The sequence below is a fragment of the Zasmidium cellare genome (genome assembly GCF_010093935.1).
Source record: "Zasmidium cellare ATCC 36951 unplaced genomic scaffold M409scaffold_5, whole genome shotgun sequence".
Taxonomy (NCBI): domain Eukaryota; kingdom Fungi; phylum Ascomycota; class Dothideomycetes; order Mycosphaerellales; family Mycosphaerellaceae; genus Zasmidium; species Zasmidium cellare.
Window position 1 is genome coordinate 1,008,543 of NW_022986949.1, and position 21,627 is coordinate 1,030,169.

At 48.8% G+C, this 21,627-nt stretch overlaps 6 protein-coding genes across 6 annotated transcripts; 1 reads left to right on the forward strand and 5 right to left on the reverse strand.

The window, feature by feature from the left end:
* Positions 1-657: 657 nt before the first annotated feature.
* On the reverse strand, positions 658-2,864 carry M409DRAFT_63795 (uncharacterized protein; the record flags this gene model as incomplete). The annotated part of the gene is made up of 5 exons (XM_033815772.1): positions 658-1,822; positions 2,091-2,265; positions 2,325-2,562; positions 2,625-2,788; positions 2,849-2,864. 5 exons carry the CDS (start codon positions 2,862-2,864, stop codon positions 658-660), a joined length of 1,758 nt encoding a protein of 585 aa, XP_033672460.1.
* A 204-nt stretch (positions 2,865-3,068) lies between these two features.
* Positions 3,069-4,397, reverse strand: M409DRAFT_63796 (uncharacterized protein; the record flags this gene model as incomplete). The annotated part of the gene is made up of 1 exon (XM_033815773.1): positions 3,069-4,397. One exon carries the CDS (start codon positions 4,395-4,397, stop codon positions 3,069-3,071), a length of 1,329 nt encoding a protein of 442 aa, XP_033672461.1.
* Positions 4,398-5,171: 774 nt separating this feature from the next.
* On the forward strand, positions 5,172-6,785 carry M409DRAFT_50987 (uncharacterized protein; the record flags this gene model as incomplete). Its single annotated transcript, XM_033811686.1, has 4 exons — positions 5,172-5,210; positions 5,264-5,683; positions 5,735-6,670; positions 6,723-6,785. 4 exons carry the CDS (start codon positions 5,172-5,174, stop codon positions 6,783-6,785), a joined length of 1,458 nt encoding a protein of 485 aa, XP_033672462.1.
* A 688-nt stretch (positions 6,786-7,473) lies between these two features.
* On the reverse strand, positions 7,474-9,480 carry M409DRAFT_35818 (glycoside hydrolase family 1 protein; the record flags this gene model as incomplete). The annotated part of the gene is made up of 3 exons (XM_033810450.1): positions 7,474-8,039; positions 8,094-8,852; positions 8,895-9,480. 3 exons carry the CDS (start codon positions 9,478-9,480, stop codon positions 7,474-7,476), a joined length of 1,911 nt encoding a protein of 636 aa, XP_033672463.1.
* Positions 9,481-10,647: 1,167 nt separating this feature from the next.
* On the reverse strand, positions 10,648-11,112 carry M409DRAFT_18688 (uncharacterized protein; the record flags this gene model as incomplete). The annotated part of the gene is made up of 1 exon (XM_033804606.1): positions 10,648-11,112. The coding sequence occupies one exon, from the start codon at positions 11,110-11,112 to the stop codon at positions 10,648-10,650; it is 465 nt and encodes a 154-aa protein (XP_033672464.1).
* Positions 11,113-11,407: 295 nt separating this feature from the next.
* M409DRAFT_18689 (uncharacterized protein) lies at positions 11,408-20,853 on the reverse strand (the record flags this gene model as incomplete). The annotated part of the gene is made up of 2 exons (XM_033804607.1): positions 11,408-11,642; positions 20,816-20,853. 2 exons carry the CDS (start codon positions 20,851-20,853, stop codon positions 11,408-11,410), a joined length of 273 nt encoding a protein of 90 aa, XP_033672465.1.
* Between the last annotated feature and the right edge of the window lie 774 nt (positions 20,854-21,627).

Genomic DNA, 21,627 nt, shown 5'->3' on the forward strand with positions numbered 1-21,627 from the left:
GCAGATTGCCTCTCAATTCGATCCGGCAGACCAAGAGGATTCAGAAGAGGAGGATATTCAACCTAAGATCTCAGGGGATACAGCTCTTCAGGCCCTTGAACATCTAAGGCTATATGAGTTGCAGCAGGTAGATGGACAGCCAGAGATTGTGAGCATTCTTGACAAGCAAGAGACTGTAATCAAAAGAAGGAAGGCTGAGATGCGAAAGCAGAGCGATATCACGTGTTTCTTTAGTTAGACTGGATAGTCCTATAACCTGCTTAGCAACATAGAATGAACTCAGGAATAAGTTATGTTCTTATCCAGGTTTGACTGTAGTGCAGTAGGGCCGGTAGACGTATGCGACTATCTCTGCATCTAGCGCCAATTTGACAATGCACTTCTTCTGCAGGTAAGCATTGAAGCCAGTCCTGTCAACATAGCAGCCGGTAATAAGCGAGTCAAACTTCCAGCGAGGCGGTGTGTTCCTAGTCATGCTCTCTGAGATTGCAGCCAGGCTCCCCGTCAGCCACGTGCCGGAAGCGCTCAGGCTTCCAGTCCTGTCAAATGTCGGGTGTCAAGGCGCTCATCAGGAGCAAGCCATCCGGAGACAATGCTTCACAGCCTGTTGATACCCAGTATGGTCCAGGCCCGTCGTAGGATGTATCCTCGTGGCCATCACGCACCGCCGCCCAGCTTCGTCTTTCCGTATGCGCCACCCATCTTCTTCCTCTCCTCCAAAGCCCTTCTGTACGGTGGTGCGGTCGGCGGCTGCACAGGATCCAAGCTGACATGTCCTTCTGGGAGTTTGTGGCTTGCATCGGCGTCGAAAGCGCTCAGGTCTCCGCAGGCCAGGAATGGAGCAACCCATCGGTTTGGATCTGTTTGTGGAAGGGTGAGTTCAGTAATACCGTCGTCTCGCACCACGCGAGTAGGTTGGGTGTTTTGCGATGTCGCAGTCGGTCGTATCTGCTGGAGAGGATTGTCGAGACTCGCTTTGAATTCTTCAGGAGGTCTGAAGTCCGTACAGACGATGAATGCCTCAACACTGCTTGCTCTCGAGCTTCTCGGCTTCGCGACCTCGACTCGTGCAAAGACACATTTCAGCTGAGCATACAAGATGTCGACATCCTTGCCGCGGAAGATCTTGGCCACGAACCTCCCGCCAGGCTTCAGCACGCAGAGAGCGAGATTGAGCGCCGCCCAGAGAAGTTGCGACTGGACGTAGATGTCGAGGTCGTGAAGTCCAGTCACGTCTGGCGCACCGTCTGAGATGACGAGATCCACGGGATGGGAAGCCTCAATGGATGAATTCTCGGCAGAGTACGATGGGTCCAAAGCGCGGAGGAGGAGAGGAATGGTCGAAGGGTGAGTGATGTCTGCTTTCAAACAAGTGATGCCTTCGAGTGGACTCATGGGCTGGAGATCAATGGCGACAATCTTGACGTCTTTCCTTGGCTGGGCTCGTGGTGGTTGTTGCTCGGATGATTTTTGCGGTTGGGTCTTGAGCAGCTCGGCGTATCGCTTGTCTTCCCATGTCGCTCGCCCGATTCTTTCGCCTTTAATCAGGATGCGTGACAGGACTTGTGACCAGCTGCCTGGCGCTGCGCAGAGATCGACGACCCTCGTGACGCCTTCGAAGAGGTTGAACTCTTCGTCGAGTTGGAGTAACTTGAAGGCGGAACGGGCACGCCAGCCTTGTTCCTTGGCGAGGCGATAGTATGCATCTCGTTTGTCTTTTGATGATTTGCCCATGTTTGGGTTTGGTGGTGGTGGTGTTGACTTTGTGACTTGTTGATGGGCAGGATCTGCTGCAAGCTTGAGGTCGAAGCCGATGCCAAGACTTTGATGGGCTTGAGTTCGAACATTCACATGAAAAGAGGAAGAGTTGAAGGACTTGGCAGTGAAGACTCTTCGGAATTGATTTATTGTTTGATTGCTGCGGTATGAGCTCACTTAGTGTACAGTATTGGCCATCCGCTCCGACTCTATGGACCTTTGGCACCCTCCTCCTGGTGTCTCAGTCCGCCACACTTCGTCCCTCCCCAGAGTCAACTCCAGACACCTCGCTGCCTCTATGATCATGCTCCTCATACCTCATCTATGCGTACATATCATCATACTCCGGCTCGTCGTCCTCCACCTTGGTCGGCGGCTCCTTCTTCTTCACCAGCTTCTGCCGATCGAGAGGACACGTCGGGTTGAGTTTCAGCCACGGCTGGATGCACTCCAGATCGAAGATGTGATCCTTGTGGCAGGGCAGCCGTACGACGAGAGGGTGCGAGTCTGCAAAAGATGTCCAGGTCAGCCCACGCATCCAACGTCCTCACCACGTCCATGCTCACCATCCAGAAAGGGATTCGCGCAGATGGGACAGCTCATGTCTGGCTTCAGCGACTTCTTGGGTATCCGCTCCAACTGCTCGATGAACTCGTCCGACACGCCTTCGACTTCCGAGGGCGGGTGTTCCGCACTGTCCATCAAGCTGTCCACCAGTCTCTGCAGCAGCTCTTCATTGCCCCCGCTTCCACTTCCAGCTCCTTCACCACCGCGCATCATCTCAAAGGCATTCGCCAGTGTTCGCTGTATCACCCAATCATCAGTCCTGATCGTCGTCTTCAAGGTGGTGGGTTCTGGTTGCGTACGTATGCCGCGGCGATGTCTTGCGGGAGGGGGAGGGAGTGCGCATTTTGCGGTTGCCGTGAGCCGGAAGTGTCGACGAGATCCAGGGTGCTGAAGAAGGTGCCCAGGTCGGGTCGTCGTCGGGGTTGCTCTTGCTGCTGCTGCTCCTGGGGGATGTTGTGCTCGACTGTGTCGCACCTTGATGGTCAGCCGATGAATTGGACTTGACGGGTTTGGTGGTAGTGACCTTCGTAGCCGGACATGATTGGGATGTGTTGCTGTACAGCTGGTGAGGGATTGGTGAGAGACTACATTTTGTTTCTGAAGCACAGGAGCAGCGAGTGAAGGGCGGCTTGGGCAGGCAGCTCACGCCGCGCACACGACCGGCAGCGGAACCAGCTCCGTCCACGTTCCAGCAACCTTCATGAGACACCTTCACGTGCAAAATGTATCTTTATACGTGACATCTACCACGACGGTCTTGGCGAATCTTGAAACAGCTCGAACCTCCCTTTCCCCTCGTCGTCAACCCACGCATGGAACATGCCCCCGCAGTTGAAGTCGAACACGATCTTGCCTTCCCCATCCACCAGCTCGATCCCGATGATCCCACCTTCGCCTTCGCCAGTCTTCTTCCAACGGTCTCCCGCCGAATGCTGCAGCTGACCATGAGGGCCAGCGACGGCTTGAACTGCTCTTTGAAGGTAGACTCGGGACCAAGAGGAAGTACCTGGCAGAGATGAGTATCGGGCAATCGCAGCGGCTGTTCGCACGGCATTGACTCGCAGGAAGCTGTCGCCGTTGCCCGTACCAGACATGGCCACGGCCCTAACACTCGAAAGTGGTTGGCTTGAAGATGGGACAAGTGCGTAGCGAGGCAGAGCAGGCAGACAGTCCTGGAATGCGGAAGTAATGTTGGTCAAAGATCCAAAGAGCGATGGCTCGCCCGTGACATTGATATCTTCGTGAAACTCCTCCGCCCAGAAACCCGCTCCGAGTGTAGGCGTGTCTCCTATTCTGCCTGACAGCTTGTTCGTGAGTCCGCCGGTTGAAGTGGCCGCACAGAGTACGCCAGAGCTGTCGAGGACCACAGCCCCAACGGTGCCTTGAGGCAGATATTCCTTGCCATCCCAATGTATATCTCCAACACTCATCTCTTCCTGATCCATCCAATCTTGCTCCTGCTTCCCATCGAACACTTCCTCCACATTCTCATCAGCCTCCCTCCTCTTCTTCTCATACGTCTCGTCTCCATGCTCCAATCCCAGCCCTCGCCGATGCTCATCCCACCTCTTCCTCGTCCAAAAGTAGCTCGGCTTGACCCTCTCCAGACCCCACTGCTCTGCCAGCTTATCAATCGTCTCGCCCTCCAACTGACTATGGCCTTGAGCTCCCCCACCATTCTCCGTCTCCCCTCTCAGCAACATCTCCCTGGCTAACTTGATCGGGCTTTTCGTCCTTCGCACCTTCATCACGCCTACGCCTCTTTTCCGGTAGCCGCGAGACACCATGACTGAAGCTTCGAGTTCGTGGGTCCCGGCAGTCGTATAGACGGCGCCATGGCCGGCGTTGAAGAGCGGATCGAGCTCGAGGAGGGAGACGGCGTAGGTCGCGATGTCTAGAGCAGTGGCGCTGGGAGAGGAGAGCTTCTTGTTCGCGCGGTCGAGGATGTTGAGGAGGCTGGAGCGGTACGCTTCGTAGGAGGCAGCGGGCATATTCTCGCGGGTGATGTTGCCGGCGCCGCCATGGATGATGATTCGCGGCGTTATTGGCCTAGGCTTGAAGGAGTACTCCATGGTTGGGAAAGAGGATATCTGGATAGAAATGGGGTGAAGGAAAGAACAGGCTGGGGACTTAGCTCTTTCTGTGAGCTACAACAGGGGTGATCTCCGACTTTTGGTATGTGTCAATCGAGGCTGTAACTGAATGAATGGCGCTGAAGAGGAAGATAGGCGTTGATAGCCCAGGTTGAATCGGAGAGTGGTCTGTGCTGGACTTTGTTTTGACCTCGTCTCGAGCTGGCCTTTGCCCTTCCTCTGCCTCTCCACCACCATTGGATGGCAACAATATGACCACGATGACTGAACAGCCCTACTGTCTTCACATCATCGAGGAAGTCATCAGCCATAAACTCCCCTTCTGCCGAATGCGACTGGGCCAGTGGATGTGACTCTCCAATGGAAGACGATACCATTTCAAGGTGGCTCACAATCGATATGTCTGATATGAACCCTGTTTCCACGCAAACAATCATAAGAGGCAGTGTTCGAGAATGCTAGGACAAACAAACCCGGCTGACCCATCCCGAATGCCCCAAAGAGGTCAATGATGCGGAATATGTTCCTCGATCAGCCTCCATACCAAGCTCTTCAGCTGGTAGGAGGTAGGATGTGCGGGGTGTCTGCACCACTTGAATAGAAAGCCGTGGCTATATGAGTTCAGTAACCATCTCTCCGCACGTCGACCCACGTCATCTTGCTTCAAATCAGACCGTTCTGCGAAGACCAGAAAAGTGTCTCTTGACCCCTTTCCATCCTTATTCCCCAAGAAATCATACCACAACTTACATCATGACAGATATTCAGACCAATCTGTTCATCAACGGCCAGGTCAGATGCTTCAAGACATCTCCATCCAATAGTAAATAGCTGATATGTGGTAGTACGTGCCATCATCCAGCGGCGAAACCCTCTCCATCTACAGCCCCAACGACGACTCGCTCGTCAGCGACAAGGTCCAAGTGGCCGGCGAGAAGGACGTCGACAATGCCGTAGCCGCAGCAAAGAAAGCGTTCCCAGCATGGCGAGATACAGCAGGCCACAAGCGGGCGGCCATCATGCTCAAGTTCGCAGACCTGCTCGAAGCCAACATCGATAAGCTGGCCAAGCTGGAGTCCGCCGCTATGGGCCAACCTGTCAGCGTCGCCAAGAAGATGATCTTGGGTCCTGTCGCTTTGTGGAGGTACTATGCTGGCTATTCGGGCAAAGTCGCTGGCGAGTCTTTCCCACCTGATGAGGATGGGACGTACAAGATCGTTCAGTATGAGCCGATTGGCGTGTGTGCTGGCATCTGTGCCTGGAATGTGAGTGTCGAACTGACCTTTTCGTGTACCTTTCCTAATTACATCGCGTAGGGAACACATGTGCTGGCCGCATGGAAGATGGCCCCCGCGATGGCTACCGGCAACACTTTCGTTCTGAAGTCGTCTGAGAAGTCTCCTCTGGCAGCGTGCGCCTACGGGGATCTTCTCAACCAGGCGGGATTTCCTCCCGGCGTCATCAACGTACTCACAGGAGCTGGCCCGGTTGGTTCCATGCTTGCCCACCACATGGACATTGGCAAGATTGCTTTTACGGGATCCGCAGCAGCAGGGCGAGCAGTCATGGCTGCGGCCGCCAAATCAAACCTCAAGCATGTCTCTCTCGAGCTCGGCGGCAAATCTCCAGCTTTGATCTTTGACGACGCCGACCTCGACAATGCCGTGGAACACTCCTCTACATCTTTCCTCCGCAACTCTGGCCAGATCTGCTTCGCCGCCTCTCGCGTTCTTGTCCAGGAAAGCATCGCTCCCAAATTCATCGAAAAGATCAAAGACGCCTTCTCCAACGCTGAGAAGCAAATGGGCGATCCATCTCTAGAAGATACCGCCTTCGGTCCTCTCGCTGACAAGAAGCAATTCGAACGAGTCATGTCCTTCCTTACCGGCGCTCGAGAAGAAGGCGTGCAAGTTCTCGTCGGTGGCGAGCGCCTGGGTGACAAAGGCACATTCGTCAAGCCCACTGTCTTCCTCAACCCAGACATCAACTCGAAGGTCTACAAAGACGAGATCTTTGGCCCCGCCATCTCGGTCAGGACGTTCAAGGATGAAGACGAGGCGATCGAACTGGCCAATGCGACCACGTATGGGTTGGGCAGTACAGTCTACACGAACGACATTGCGAGAGCGCTGAGAGTAGCTGGGAAAATTGAGGCGGGCACTGTGGGGATCAATAGTGCGTTTAACACTAGTCCGCAAACGCCTTTTGGAGGGTTCAAGCAGAGTGGGTATGGTCGAGAGAGTGGACCTGAGGTGAGTAATGATGCAAGCCTTATGATATGCCCGAGATACTGACTTTCTGCAGGGTCTCAAGGAGTACGTCCAGCCGAAGACGATTCACATCAACATGAATGTAGGCAAGAAGTAGAGCTTCGATATCAAGGACACCAGTCCGATCTTCTTCTCCCGTTATCCACCATCTCGTTGATATTGCTTCCGATTTGGAGTATTGGTCATTGATCTCCATGCAGCTTACATCGTGGACCAGTCGAAGGAATTCAGAATGCCCTTGAGCAACAAAAAGCTTTGCAGAACACACACACGTGCTAATGAGAGAAATCAAAGCATACTCTTTCCCAGCCCGCTCGGTAGCTCGATCGTGTCTTCCCATAGCACTTCTCAACTTCGACAGCGCTGGTGGAATGGAAGACGCATATGATTTCACGCAAACTGCCGAATGGCTCGCCGGCGTCTTGCTCTCCTTTCCTATTTCCCGCTTCGGAGCCCGAGTCAATGCATTGGCTCACGATGCATAGTCGAATCAACCGAGTCGCCCCAAAGAAGTGCTATTCGCCATGGCGATTAATGACTGCGGCAGTGTCGGGTGCGGTGGAGATGCCTGGAGAACGGGAACAATAACGCTTTGGGCTCCCGCCGAGGGGATCGTTGCAAGGGAGTCTTGTGAGAACAGCATTCGAGAGCATATGGGTAAAAGTGAGAATGTTATCAAGAAGGATAGCAACCACGACCTTCTCAACCGATCTGGATTGAGTCGCCACTCTGCGGACTTACTTTCATGCAGTATACTCTCTTCGAGCTTTGAACAAATGTCCATCTCACTCCATCCTCCTACTCTCCACAAATCCCATAACATCAAAGAAGCTCCTCCGATACCTCCTCTCCTGCGTCGTAAAGTTCACATACTGCAGCCCAAACCCCTGAGCGAAACTCCCAAACTCCCAATCATCCGCCCAGTTCCACACCAAAGCTCCCATGACATCCACCCCATCCTCCCAGATCGCTTTGAGCACCTCATTGAGGTAGCTGAGGAGGTATTCGGAAGCCGGCTGGTTGAAGAGGTTATCTTGCAGACGTCCGCCGGGCGGCGCTGGGAGGGAGAGGCCGAATTCGGAGATGAAGACGGGGAGTTTGTACGTGGTGTAGGTGTATCGCAGCTGAGTACGAAGGTTGTGCGGCGAGTCGTAGTAGGTTGGTGAGCCATAGGGGGAATAGCCGATCGACCAGTCGCCGTCTGCAGCTGGTACTGTACTGGAAGCGTTGACGCAAATGGGGAAGTTGCGGTAGGGGTTTGTGGTCTTGTTGTAGGACGTTGCGCAGGCGGTGAGGTTGGAAGCGACTGGCTCGACGACAGGGGCGGAGTAGGCGTCGAGGGAGATGAAGTCTACGAATGGACCGTTAGCATGCTTTTGTCATCAGCGAAATCAAGCTTGCTCACCCATTGTGCCGTTCATGTATTCAAGATCAGCTTGCGACAATGGTACATGATCCGGAACGCTGAGCTTGAACGCTTGAGGATAATCTTGTCCGAGTGCAAGTGGTCTCAGCAAAGCTCCGCTGTAGAGATCTGAGAAGTAGTTTGCCGCTTCGACATGAGAGTGATTGCTCGCATCTCGCGGCACAGCTGGAGTGATGCCCATCTTCATCGAGATCTTCCCCTTCCCCTTGAGCGTCTCCTTGTAGTAGTGATACACTCGAGCATGCGCTACGAGGACATTATTCACGGCTACTCCATCACTGCACCCAATCTGCGGCTCATTGTATGTGTTCCAAAGGGGCACCCGATCTCCGTAACGAGCCATGACGATTTGAGCGTAGTTGACGAAGGAGTCTACGAATGTCTCATTCGAATAGCCGAAACTGATCCCTCCAATGCCGTATGTCGATGAGCTTTGCAGAGTAGCCAGGTTGAGAAGGTAGTCGGAGCTGCCGCCGTAGAATTGCAGTGGAGTATCGAAATGTGCGAGGCCAACGTTGGGCTGGATGCCGTGCTCGAGGAGGCAGTTGATCACATCATCGTAGTGATCCAGAGCCTGCGAGTTCACTGGAGTACCAGGCAGTGCGAACGGGAGGATTCGAGTCATGGGAATCGTGAGGTAGAGATTTTTCAGTCCCATGGCCGCCAGTCTTTCGATGTCTTGTTTGTAGAGATAGTAATGCTCGCCGGTGCCATAGTCGCCCACGGGTCCACCACTTCCTGGGGATGCCAGTAGCCCAGAAACGGCCCCAGGTGCAAGACTGAGAATGTTGGCCAGGACATCCTGCAACGACGGTGACTTGCCCTCGTCCGCGACAGCGCCTTCGATCTGGGATGCAGAGCCAGCAGCGCCAAAGATGAAGTCTTTGGGGAACTTGTAGCAGCTTTCTGGCGTGAAGTACAATGGCGGTGGAGGTACTAGCTCCGTTGAAGGGACTGGTGTTGGAGAGACGGTTGTTGAGTAGATTCCTCGTGTGAAGTTGACTGGGTTGGCAGCCTGCCAAAGATTTGTCAAGGCTGCATTGCCATACGGATTGGCCTCATCACTTTGTGAAGGCAGGGGGAAAGCGGGTGTCCAATTTGGCCAGGTGGTTGAAGAGAGATTGTCGAATTGCGAACTGACATCGGAGTAGTGCAGTGCGTATGTGGCTGCTGGAGTTGGTGTTATCTCGTTGGACACGGGTTTGGTTTTTGCAAGTGAAATTTGCGGGTAGGTGAAGTTGGAATAGTCGAAAGTCGGTGTGGAGGAAAGTGTAGCCTCGCAGGAGTGTCCAGAACCATGGGATTGTGGCTGGGTGTGAGCCGTAGCTGCAGCAGCAAAGAGGATGAGACAAAGTCGTTGATACATTGTCGCTGGTCCCGTCTGGCTAGAAGGCGACGCTCGTGGCATGTCGATGTGCTCCTCCTATATTCGCATTGCTGTCGTGTTTCATTATGACACAATGCAGGCGCCGGCCGCCGGTAGCGTGAACATAAATTGGAAAAGAGCCTCGGAGATGTCGCCAGATCGGACGGACTGAGGTGTATTCAGCGAAGGTTTGCTTGGATTGATCTGGGGAGATCGGCGAGTTATGCAAGTATCACCGGCATAGCTTTATCATCTCAGGAGACCTCATGTCGATGCCGGTGGCTGGCGACTTGACGGGATTCTCTGTCCCAGATGGTACAATAGCTGGAGGCGGAACACCAAGCTTTGAGAGACTCGCTATCATTCCATGCTCGTTCACGCAAGAGTACGTCGTAGGCGTTGAAAAGAGGACGGGGGAAAGATTGAAACAAATGGCAACACGAATAACGCATCCTGCACAAGACTCACTCACTTACCTCAACTCACTCTTCTCTCACTCACACTCTCTCGCTCACACTCTCTCTTGGAAGGTGACTAGCACTTGAGGGCCACCGTGCACTTCTCAGTAAGAATTTCCAGTGCACTCGCTGGTTTGTGTTTCGTTCACGAGATGTTGAGCCTCAACATCGAGACCTGGCCAATTTTTGATGGACGTTGGGAACTTTCCAATATAGCGTAGTATCGAGAATGGTTCTAGTAAATGATGGGGCCCGATTGTCTCCTGGTGATTGCGAGAAAGACTGCACTGCACACGAGTTATTTCTTAATCGAGACGGGGATTAAGGAACGGAGGAGGGCACTCTGATCCAAATAACATAGACGGATGATGCTACTTGACAGTATGCTAATGCCCTTGTCAATAGCTTTGCTTCTTAATCCACATGGCAATAAGCTGCTCATCTGTAGGGTAAGGCATCGTCACAGATTTGTTCGTCGTGCGCGTACTCTTCACGAAGGCTCCGGTTGTCCAGTAAGTCTTTGTAGTCCCAAACGCCCTCTCCAATCTTTAAAAGCTCCTCTGCAAGCTGTACTAGGCTTGATATGGCGGACTTGAAAAATAGTCGTCTCCTGCCTTTCGCCCTCTTTAGACTGTTCTTCTGCTCTTGGGTTCTGCTATTAGATATGTCGCTATTAGATATGTCGCTATTCGATATGTCGCTTCATGACCTATCCACGCTGAACAGCAGATCCCACACTAGCAGCTATTATCAACAAAGTGACCAGCTTCTCTGGAACCCTCACTGAGCGAGGCTGCGATCCGTGATCGCGGCGCACGAGCAGCGTGACTGGCCACTCTGAGCTGCTGCCGAACAATTCTTCCTTCTGGGCCTCTTTGGCGCTTGATGGTAGAGTGGGCTGAGGCTTCCAGTATTCCGTGTTGCGATAGATGTCGGGGTCGCCGGTGTCGCTCGGGCCGTCTGGGAGGACGGAGCGCGCGAGGCCACTCCAGAAGGTCTCGTAGTACCCACGTACTTTGATGTACTTCTGTACGTTGTCTGGGTTGAGTTCAGGATCGGCGTTGTAGTCGGCAATGCTTGAGAGCTCAGGGCGTTCAAGGAAGGCAACGTATCCGCGCACATCCCAAAGGGTGTCCACAATGGGGGCCGGTGACGATCCAGCGATATGGGGCATTGAATCGAAGGAGAAGTTGACCGCGCTTGATGAACTCGCAGACTCGAATGGTGTGGCCTTCGTCGCAGTAGACGCTCTCGAACATTCTATCAACCGCTTGCTCGGTAATGTTCTCATCCCTGCTGGCTTGGATGATATTATTGTATGATGCGACGATGATGTGGGTGGATGCGAAGTGCTCTCCCCGAATCGATTTGAAGGCGATGTTGTCTCTCTTGAACTCCACCTTCGTCGTCTGAATAGTGTCTTGAAGACACTTCTGCTTCCGCTTGCCATAGCAGAACACCACCGAATCTCATCCAAACAGGTTATGCAGCCTCGTATACGTGTCTTCTTTGTTTGTTGTGATGACGAAAATGGGCTGATCTGGTGAGCGATGCTCTTCTGGGATGGTGTACATCTGGACAAAAGGGCGGGACAAGATGTGTGCCACGATCTCTGCGGTCTTGCAGACGCCAGGTTCGTCGGCGATGAGGCCACCGCCAATGTTGTCATCTTGGTCCAGCATGAACATGACTCCGCCTTGTTGGCTAGGGCTCAGTTTCATGCCATCTGTTCCTTCTCGCGTTCGTGGCAGCTGCTTGTCGATGTTATCCACGGTGTTGTTAACGGAAAGCTTCTTACGAAGCCGTAGGAAGAAGAGACGCTCCTTACGATACTAGTCTAGGACGTCTTCTATAAGAGTTAGAGACAAAATCGACTACCTCTCTCTCGACCTTATTAGACTACTTCTTCTCTATCTATTATTCTATAACTAACTTATAGTAAGTAATTTAAAGTAGCTAATAGGAAAAGATCTATATAAAGTACTAATATAGTAAGTTATTTAAACGAGAAATAGTAAGTTATTTAATCTTTCTATATATTATTTCTTTTAAGAAAAAGATATATTATTTACTTTATAAATCTATTAATATACTCTATTTTTAATATAGCTAGAAAATATAGTTTTTAATCTATTTTAGTTATTATAAGAAATTAACTTTATAAAGGCGGGCGCGGCGAACCCGCATCCGGAAACGGGCGCAGCGCGTGTGCCCCGTTTGGGTTTGGCGTGTACCCCCACGCCTTGCTATAAGACCTCACCTCTTCCCTCCTCTCGCCCATTTTGCTCCCATTTCTCTTCCCTCCACTCCGCGCGCCCCCGTCGCCCCTAGCGAACCGTCGTTGCTACGCCGCTGCGGCCTCGCATTATCTCCTCGCGCGCCCCGAGCCCCTCGCCTAGCCGATGCCTCCCTGTCGCCGCACGAACGCACGTACGCACGTACGCTCGCCCGCCTGTGCCGCGTCCCTACCTCTTCGCCCTTGCGTCCTCGCGCCCTCGCTCCCTCGCTCCCTCGCTCACGACCGCGCCGTGCGATTACCCGCTCCCTGAACCCTTGGGAAAGACTTTGGGCCTTGCTATGAAGCAGCTGCGCGCGCTCGCCGAGATGTGGCACACCCTGGTCGACTAGCACATCGCTTGAGATCCTCGATGCACCCTGCACGTCCAGTCCTATAAGCTCTATACGCGGATCGAGGCGGCTCTCCGTAGAAACGGCTAGCGCTCGATCGACACCTGTGGGCTTGTGCGGCCTGGACGGGGGCGGTGTCTGCCCGTGAAACTTATCTTGGGTGCTAACAGGGCTGTTTACAGACGCTACGCTAACGTGGTCCGATTACGGCAAATGTACGTACTCGGCGAGCCGCTAATTAGCGCGGCTTTTACGCTCTCGGGGCATGTCACGGTACACTTTAGGACACTAACATTGCCCGATGCGGCCGCAGGAGGACGTAGCGCGCGTCCCGCGACGTGTCAGCCCCCCGGCTAATAATATTTGGCTAGTAAATCGTAGGGCGGCCTCTCACCGTTTCGCGGGATGGATTCACGGTATCCTTTCGCTCCTATCACCGGTGCTATAAGCCCTAGACTGCTGTCTACATTTCCGAGGGGTTACATTCGCGTACAGGACCGAGCTCGAGGCGATAGAACATCACGAACTACACTCCTGTTCGCCTACATACGAAATAAGCGAATGGACTATTTAGTATATGCGCCGAGGGTGCACAGATATATTAGGATACACTACATAGACGACAAGTAGCTTAGAGCGCCCCCGGGGCGTGCGCGCTAGGGCGCTGTAGCGCTACACACCCCTGTTTAGTGCGGTTGTGCCGTGTATAGGCTATACTCTAGAGCTAATTCGGCTACGAAGCGAAGGTATTACGAGACTAATACTGTATACGAGAGGATCTATGTCTCCGCTACGCTAGCGATATCTTAGCCGTAGGGAGTATAGCTAGGATTGCGGCGAGTAGTATTCTCGAACATTTCTACTAGATCTCGCTACTCCCTCGTTCCGTCTACTCCTACTATACATGTCTATCGATCTAGCTTGCCGTCTACGCCTAATAGTATAACGATAAAAGAGATAGCGACTCCGATCCTTCCTAAAGCGCCTATACGACTCGATAATATTATTATCTATAAAGGACCGCCGGTCTCGAGAAAGAAGTCCCTACCGATAGTATCGACGCTTATAGAAGAGTCCGCCTCTAAACGCGTAGAATCGCTCGAAGCTACGTAGCCTACTTTAGCCGTCTAGAGCGGTACGATAGTAAACTTAAACAAGTATATAAGTCTTACGGTCTCGAAAGACGCTCGAGATATAAGACTAACTAGGCCGTTCTATAGGTAAGCCCGAGGAACTAAGGTCTCCGCCGGTTAGTTATAATATATATAAAGGCCGCTACGATAATACCCTAGATATTTTACGAACCTCGTAGAGTAACTATCGGTAGTAGTTACTCGACTCGTTCGAGCTACTCGAGTTCTTTAGCCTCGGTAACGTCGGGGACAACTATCGTTACTCGTCTAAGCTTAAGCTGTAGAGTAGTAGTACCGTTCTAATCCCGGACCTTGTACCTACGGTAGACCTACTAGTAATCGATATTAACGCTACTTCTAGTTTGCCGTAGTACGCCCTATCGGATTCTAAGGAATCTTATACCGTTTAAGCGGGCCCCGAGTTACTAGTACTAATAGAAAATTTATCGATTAACGCTACGCTAGAAATGCCCGCGACGTACTTACGAGAAGTGTCCGAGATTTAAAAGTTAGCGATAGGCGATATTACGTTAGATAACCGAACGAATCTTACGGATAATAGCGAGTCCGTTACGAATAAGAGCCTTAATAGACGCGTCGTAGTATTAGAGCTATTAGCGCTTAATATTTTAGTACTATCGGCAGCGTCGTAAGAAGAGCTATATCCGACTCTAGAGGCTAGAATAGGCTTCGAAGCGTCGTAAGGACTACCGCCTAGTAATACCTATACCCGGTAAGTAGAGGTCCTTACGTAGACGCTACCGAACGAGAACTAACTAACGCTACCTAGCTAAAGTATTAACTATAGCGACTATATCTCTCCGGAAGTTAAGGGCGAAACGAGCTCCTCCGTAGAACGTATTTATACGGACGACGAATCGTATAAGTAGTAGCTTAAGTAGTAGAACTCTTTATCTAGTACGAGCTAATCTAGGTTATCGAGTACGTAGCGGCTAGCGGATTTAGGTAGTAACGATAACGAGAGTATACCGTTTGTACTAGGGAGACGCCGGGGCTATCTTTTAGCACACTTTCGATTATACTAGTAGCGTAACGAGGCGGAACAAGAATCCGATATTATAAGCTCGGAAGACTGTAGTATAATAGGAGCCTCTCTAGAGTAGCGACCTAGGTATAGGCGAAAGCGAGCGTATATCGAGTCGTTACCCCCTAATAAAGACGATACTACCGGTATTAGTACTAAAGTTGTACGCGAGGTAAGACGTTTAATCGCTGTACCTAGATAGTACTAACACGTATCTCGTAGGAGGAGTTACGACCGTAGACGAGAGCGACTAGATATCGTAAAGCTCGTAAATATCGTAGCGATAGCGACTACTACTCGCCGATAAGTGAAATAACGGTATATAAGCCGCCTAAACTATATCGGCGACGAGGCTTCCGAAACTACGCTATCGACCGCCGACTACTAGAGACCGATAGCGTATCCGTAATATTAGAAGTGTAAGAGTAGCCGACGTAGGCGATCGACCGTATTATTAAAAGCGCTCGTAGGAATAGCGAAGTCTTCTATAGAGTTAAATAGAAAGATACCTAGGAGCCTACTATTAGTCTTCGAGGTTATACGGATACGGCCGTCGTAGAGTTTTATACGAAACCCCGTAGTTAATAGCTTTTATAATAAGTAAGCGTAGTTAATAAAACGGATTTAGACCCCTCCGAAGTTCGAAATGTTTTAACTATTACTACGGACGCTAGGAATACCGCTCGCTCGCGCGATGTCTTAAGTTCTGTGTCGGGTAACCTCTTTTACTATCTACGTCCGGTAAGAAGATAGCTAGAGTCTCGTTATTAGAAGACTATATACCCTCGCTCGCTATAGCTGTACTTACTAACTATTCCCCTAGTCGGTTAGCCTCTTAGAGACCTCCGACCGTAGCTTTATTAGGACTATTAGATACTAGTAGAAGTCGGTAGTCGAGAACAGCTAAAGGATCGGTGCCTTTTCGATATCTAAACTAGTCGGGATCGATACTACGATCGTCGTAGATCTTCTTCGTATCTTTAACGATCGTCTATTACCGCGCGAGATCGCCGATAAGATGTTTATAAGTAACCCTATACCGCGACTTAAAGACTAAATCGGAAGTGCTAGGCTCCCTTTCCTAGTCTCTCCGAAAGTCGCGCTATACCCGCTTATCGTCGTACGCTTCTTCTAACGCGGAGATTCTTTCCCTAAGGAGCCTCTAATCTCCGAAGGTATCGAAGTAGGCTTGGACTTCTTTAGGGATCTACTCGGACTTATTAGACGGAGTAGATATTTCTCTAGGAGACAAATCCCGTATACGTTCTAACAGCGGGCTAGCGGCTAGTAGTATAGCTAAGTATTCGTACAAACTCGCTAATATATTTTCTTCGATAGCTATAAGCTTATACTATATCGTACTCCCCCGGGTATCGATATCGATTAGGGTCTGCTTTTATTACTATATCGACGTAATATCTTCGGTTAGCTGCTTTTTAAGGTCTTCGAAAGACTACTAGCCTAACCCTTGTCCCCCCCTCTAGGTAAGAAGTCGTCCGGCTATCTCTAAAATCGATTCCTAAGTAAATCTTTACGTATACGAATACGTTTCTATTACTACGCTCCTTTCTAAATTTGTAAGCTAAATCTTCTTACGACGCCGAAGAGTCTTCGTACATAGACGCTAGAAGCGCTCGAGTAGCCCTTTAGGTCCGTTACTTCCGCTATCTAGTCTGTAAGCTTTAGTAGTATTAAATTAGTAAGATATCTCGGTCGGTAGACACGTTAGACTAACGTGCGATTAGCGTATCGACGTAGAGACGATAGTAATATAATAATACTTACCTTTAACGATACTTCCTCAGTTTTTCAACTAGCCGTATAAACTTTAACTAGAGGCCGCGCGGAAAGGTTACTAAGCTAAGGAAAGGAACTTCGAGGCGGCTAAAAAGACCTTCGTAGCCGAGGTATCTATATATATCCTATAGGCTATAGATAGGTCGTTTATAGGCACCGCTACGACTCGAGGTCTTTCGCTCGCGAAGTAGACTACGACGTACTACCGGTATCGAAAGGAGACGTATAGGGAACATTTAGAAACCGCTACTCTTATACCTCGTAGCGTCTACTTAGGGGACTACATATCCCTACTCGCTTTAGTACTACCCTCCGTTAGCCTTTAGGATATCTAATTCTACTACTTTATACTTATAGTAGCCTAGTTCACTTTGTACTCGAACCTCTATAGCGTCGTACTAAGCCGGCGCTCTCCGCGGGTGTCGAGCGGATCGCTTAAGCTATTATAGCCGATTAGAAACGATGTACTAGTTATATAGCGGCCTATGAAAACGAGTACTACCGTTAGAGACAGTGAACATCTCTACTAAAGCCGCGCTATACTTAAATAGGCTATATAGCGTAACGCGGCTTAGAACGGTTACGCCGCTTACTACCTACTATAAGCTTGAACCCGTAGTAGACTTTTTAGCTACAGGATACTAAGTGCTAATTCGAAGACCTGTAGACTAGTAGTATAAAGAGTTAAATAATATATTATCTCCGATAGAGAAAGTTCCTATATCGTTCGAGGCGATATCGATTTTAGTAAGAATAGAATAAGTAATCTTCGGACGTAACGTATAGAGATAGGAATACTTATAGCTTAGAGTGCGATACTATTACCGAATCCTAATAGTTACGTATCTATAACTCCTAATAAAGGCCGCGAACCTAGCCCGGGTGTAAAGCGAGAATATAGTAACACGCGATTAGAAAGCTTTACCGTTTCTGTAGTAAGACCTTTTAGCTAAACAGTTCCCCTTAGTGTATAAGTTAGCCGCCCTTCTCTAGGGTTTCGCACTTAGCGCTTCCTATATAACGGTTTACTAAGGCTGAAAAGTTAATACTTCTTTATTATAAATCTAAAGGTTAAAGCTAACGCGCTTAAAGTCTCGACTGTACTACGTTATATACGATATCGAACCGTAACCTCCTTAGTATACCGCTAAATATTCTAATAAGTAACCCTAACGAGGTACTACGACAAGCCCGCGAAACACGAGGTATCTTAGCGGTTAAGTTATATCGAAGCTACTCTATAAGAGAGCTAGAGACATATAAAGATAAGACTTTACGTCTTTAGAGGACTAGATATAGCAATGTACTCGAATTCGAAACTTCTAGCGAGTATAGCGTCTACATCTTCGTTAGTAACTAAGCCGCCGTATATTTAAGGATCGACTTCGGTATACCGTACCTACAAATAATAGCGTAGGCTAGCTAAGCCGTAGGGGATAACTACTTTAGGGTTGTAGAAGGCTCCTTAGGCCGATAATAGTAAATCGTGTAGGGGTAGGCGGAAAGGTATCTATAACTTTAGTAGATATATACTATATATAAATATCTAGGATTCCGATAGAGTATAGGCTTCCTACACCCTTACTAGTTAGGGTAATCGTACAGAAATTAAGAACGAAGATATCGAGTGTAGGGACAGTAGATACATATATACTCTACTTTGCCGTAGTTAGCTAGTATTTAGCCTGTCGAGCTACGAGGTTATAAATAAAGGGTACTTTATACCTTACGTTATATTTACTAGTATAATACCTAGATTCGCTCCCTAGTTATAATCGTCCCGAAAAGCTTACGCTAGATTAAAAGTTCTACCGCGGTATACTTAGTAGGATCGGGGTATACGCTAGCTGCCTCGGGGAGATAGTAGGTAATAGGGGTAAGGATAGAGGTGCAGAACGTCGGCGGGGTCCTAAAAGCGGCGTCTTAACATATTAGGTAGATTTCTGGATAGAAGTAACTATATTTCGTCTATTAAATAAGAGCGGCGAAGTATATATTGTACTGTGTTTACGATCTTAACTCGACGTTACCGGAGGTAGATACCCGTCGCTTTATATAAACGAGACAAAGAAGCCGACTAGGTTAAAGAATAACAGCTATTAATCTAAACCTTGTATAGTACAGTACCGCGAAAGCTACGAAGTATAAAGTCTAACTACCGTACCTACTATTAAGTTCGCTATAATTAACGAGACCCCTCGGTTAGAGTATAGATACTTAATCGATTACTGCAAAACTATTAATAAGTGTCTACTACATCCCGATAACGGCGAAAATCGGCCCTAAGCTCGTAGATACGGCCCTAGTGTAGCTTTAGAAGCGGACTTACGAAGATAGCGTAGAGCTAGTAATATTCTTCACCCTAGAACCCGGACTAGTATAGGACGTAATAGACGTATTCTAAAAGGTATTTTGTGTAGCGAAATTGTAAATAAATTTATACTTATATCTACCGCTAGGCCGTAAAGAGCAGCGATAGGATCACCGTTAAGTTTAATAACAACCCGGTAAGGTTTCGTTCTAGCGAGATAAGTATACTTAGGTCTAAGGACGGGGTTCAGCGTAGATTACTATACCTCTCTAGCTGTAACCTCCCTTGCCGCTAGAGAGGCGAAAGCGGGCGTAGTTACCGATAGAGGACCGATAAGCGTATAGTATAGGAAACGAAGGAGGGGGATTTTAGACTTTTATTTATCTATAAGAATAGGGACGAACGACAGTAAAGAATTAATACCGTTTAGATAGCGAACGGATCGTTAAAATAGTCCTACTTAAACAAGTTTATAGTATCCTAATTTTGCTCGCTCTACTAGAACCTAAATATATTATCGAGCTAGAACTGTAGAGCTTAAGTTATAATATTACGGTTATCGTTAGGAGCGTAGACAAATCCCTAAGAAGGGCCTAGATTTAGCCTACTTACCTTACTATTACCGATACGTAGTATAGGAGATAGGCTAGTCTCCTAAGTAGTATTAGCCGATACTAGTTAGGGCTCTAAGACTGTCGTCGCGGCTTCTAGGAGTGCTACTATACCGGTTTGTTTATCCCTTAGCGGAGCCTAAAGCGTATAACTAAGGGTAGTATTACTCGAGAGTAGCTCTTCCTTATTACCCCCAAGTCGCGCGTACTCGGCACAAATTAGGTCCCTAGCTACCTCGAACTAACGTGCGGCCTACTCGAAGAACTCCGGGACTTCTAGAGTTTAAATATCTTCTGTACTAAGTAGTCGTCGTTCCTATCTAGTACAATTAGACCGTAGGATAAGTCGGGACACCGTATACTTATAGAGTAGCCGAGGGCTTATAATTAAAGATTATAGTAGGACCGGCTCTCTTTAGAACTAGCTCGTACTTTAACCTATATTACTATAATCGCGAAACCTCCTTAGGTAGGATTGTAGTAATCTCTACAAATTGTCGCTTAGTAGTAGTATTCTTATTCGAGCTGTTAAGCGTGTGTCCCTAGAACTTAATCTAATACCTAAGTAGTAGTAGGTGTATTCGTCGATCTCGGCTTGTGTATAGGGCGCGCTTTTTATCTCGTGTAATCGCGTAAACGAGGTTTCGGCCTAGATCGCGTTTTAAAGATACAGTATACGAGGTTTCTTAGATCTAAATACTACGAACGAGGTCTTCCTCTTTCGCGCTCTTAAGGTATTTCGTAACAGACAATAAATGTTTTTTAGCCTTTTACTAATTGTCCCTTCGACCGTTAGCCGTACGGACGGTACACTCTTAGACACAGTCGCGTATAAACTTAAACAGGTCTAGTAGGTCTACGTAGGTAGAAAGAATATATTACCGTAACTCGTTACGTCGTTCCTACCTCTAGTAAGTGTCGTATCGTGTATTTGAATATTTGCTTACCTAGGTATCTTCGGGTTAACTAAGAACAGAACTAGAGACCTCAAATTCGTTATTATATATGTCTATAGCGAGTAGGAAAGCTAGGCGTAGGAATAAGAAAGAGAAGGTGTCTTAGTAGGAGATATTAAGATTTGTACAGCGTATATAAATCTTAACCTCTACTCTACGGCTCGGCTAGCTAGTTTCCGCCCTTCCCCGCCCGAGAAAGCTTATCCCCTCCGCTATAGCTTACTACTTAGTAGCCGATGTCCGATCTTCGAGAATTGTCCCTATATATATTAAGGATATCTAATAAGTGTAAAGAGAGTTTATACCTTACCCTATATAAGTACGGAGCCGAGTTAAGGCTTGTACTATATACCGCTGTACTATAGAGATAGGTAGTAGTAGGGAGATTTCGCTTACGTAGAGGATTCGTTAATATAATACACTATCGACGGCATGTTACAGTATTAAGCTAACCGCTCTCTAGCCGTAATATAACGCGATCCGAGGATAACATTTTTACCCCTAAATATTCAAACTAACGAGTAGGAAACGGAGGTTAATACAATTCTTGTCCTCGAGACAGATAACGAATTCGGTGAAGCTAAGGTATAGATTCGATTAAACGGTCCGGGATATAGTATTAACCTATATTTATAATATCCGGACTACGATAGTATCGATACTAGAATACAAGTTAACCGTAGTCTAAGACTATCGTACGTAGACTTAGTAGAATATATCGATACTACGTATACCCGCTTCGTAGATATATACGCTTCGCTACGCTAGCAGTGTCTAGATAGGTAGACCTTAAGTAGGCGTAAAGAAGATAGCCGGCGAACGGGAACTCGCTCTTAGGCGTAAGTATTCTATAATACTTTAGTCGTAATTACTAAAGGTAAGTAGGTATTATATAATCGCACACCTTACTACAAGCTAAGGGTTTAACCTAAGGGCTCTAGGCTAAGTAAATCTTCTTAGGCCCCTCTAGATTACTCTGTCTACTTATAATCCTAACTGGAGTATATATAATAGCCTCTAGCTAGCTCCTATTAAATAGGACAAGTTACGGAGATAGCGTGAGGAGCGGCTATATACGGAGTAGCGGTAAGAACGGATTACGTGTAAGGAACTAGAAGGATTAGAGATTAGAGGCGTTAATTAATATAGCGAGTTAGGGCTACAGGTCCGTTAAGTCGAGCGATAGATAATATGTAGATCGGGATACT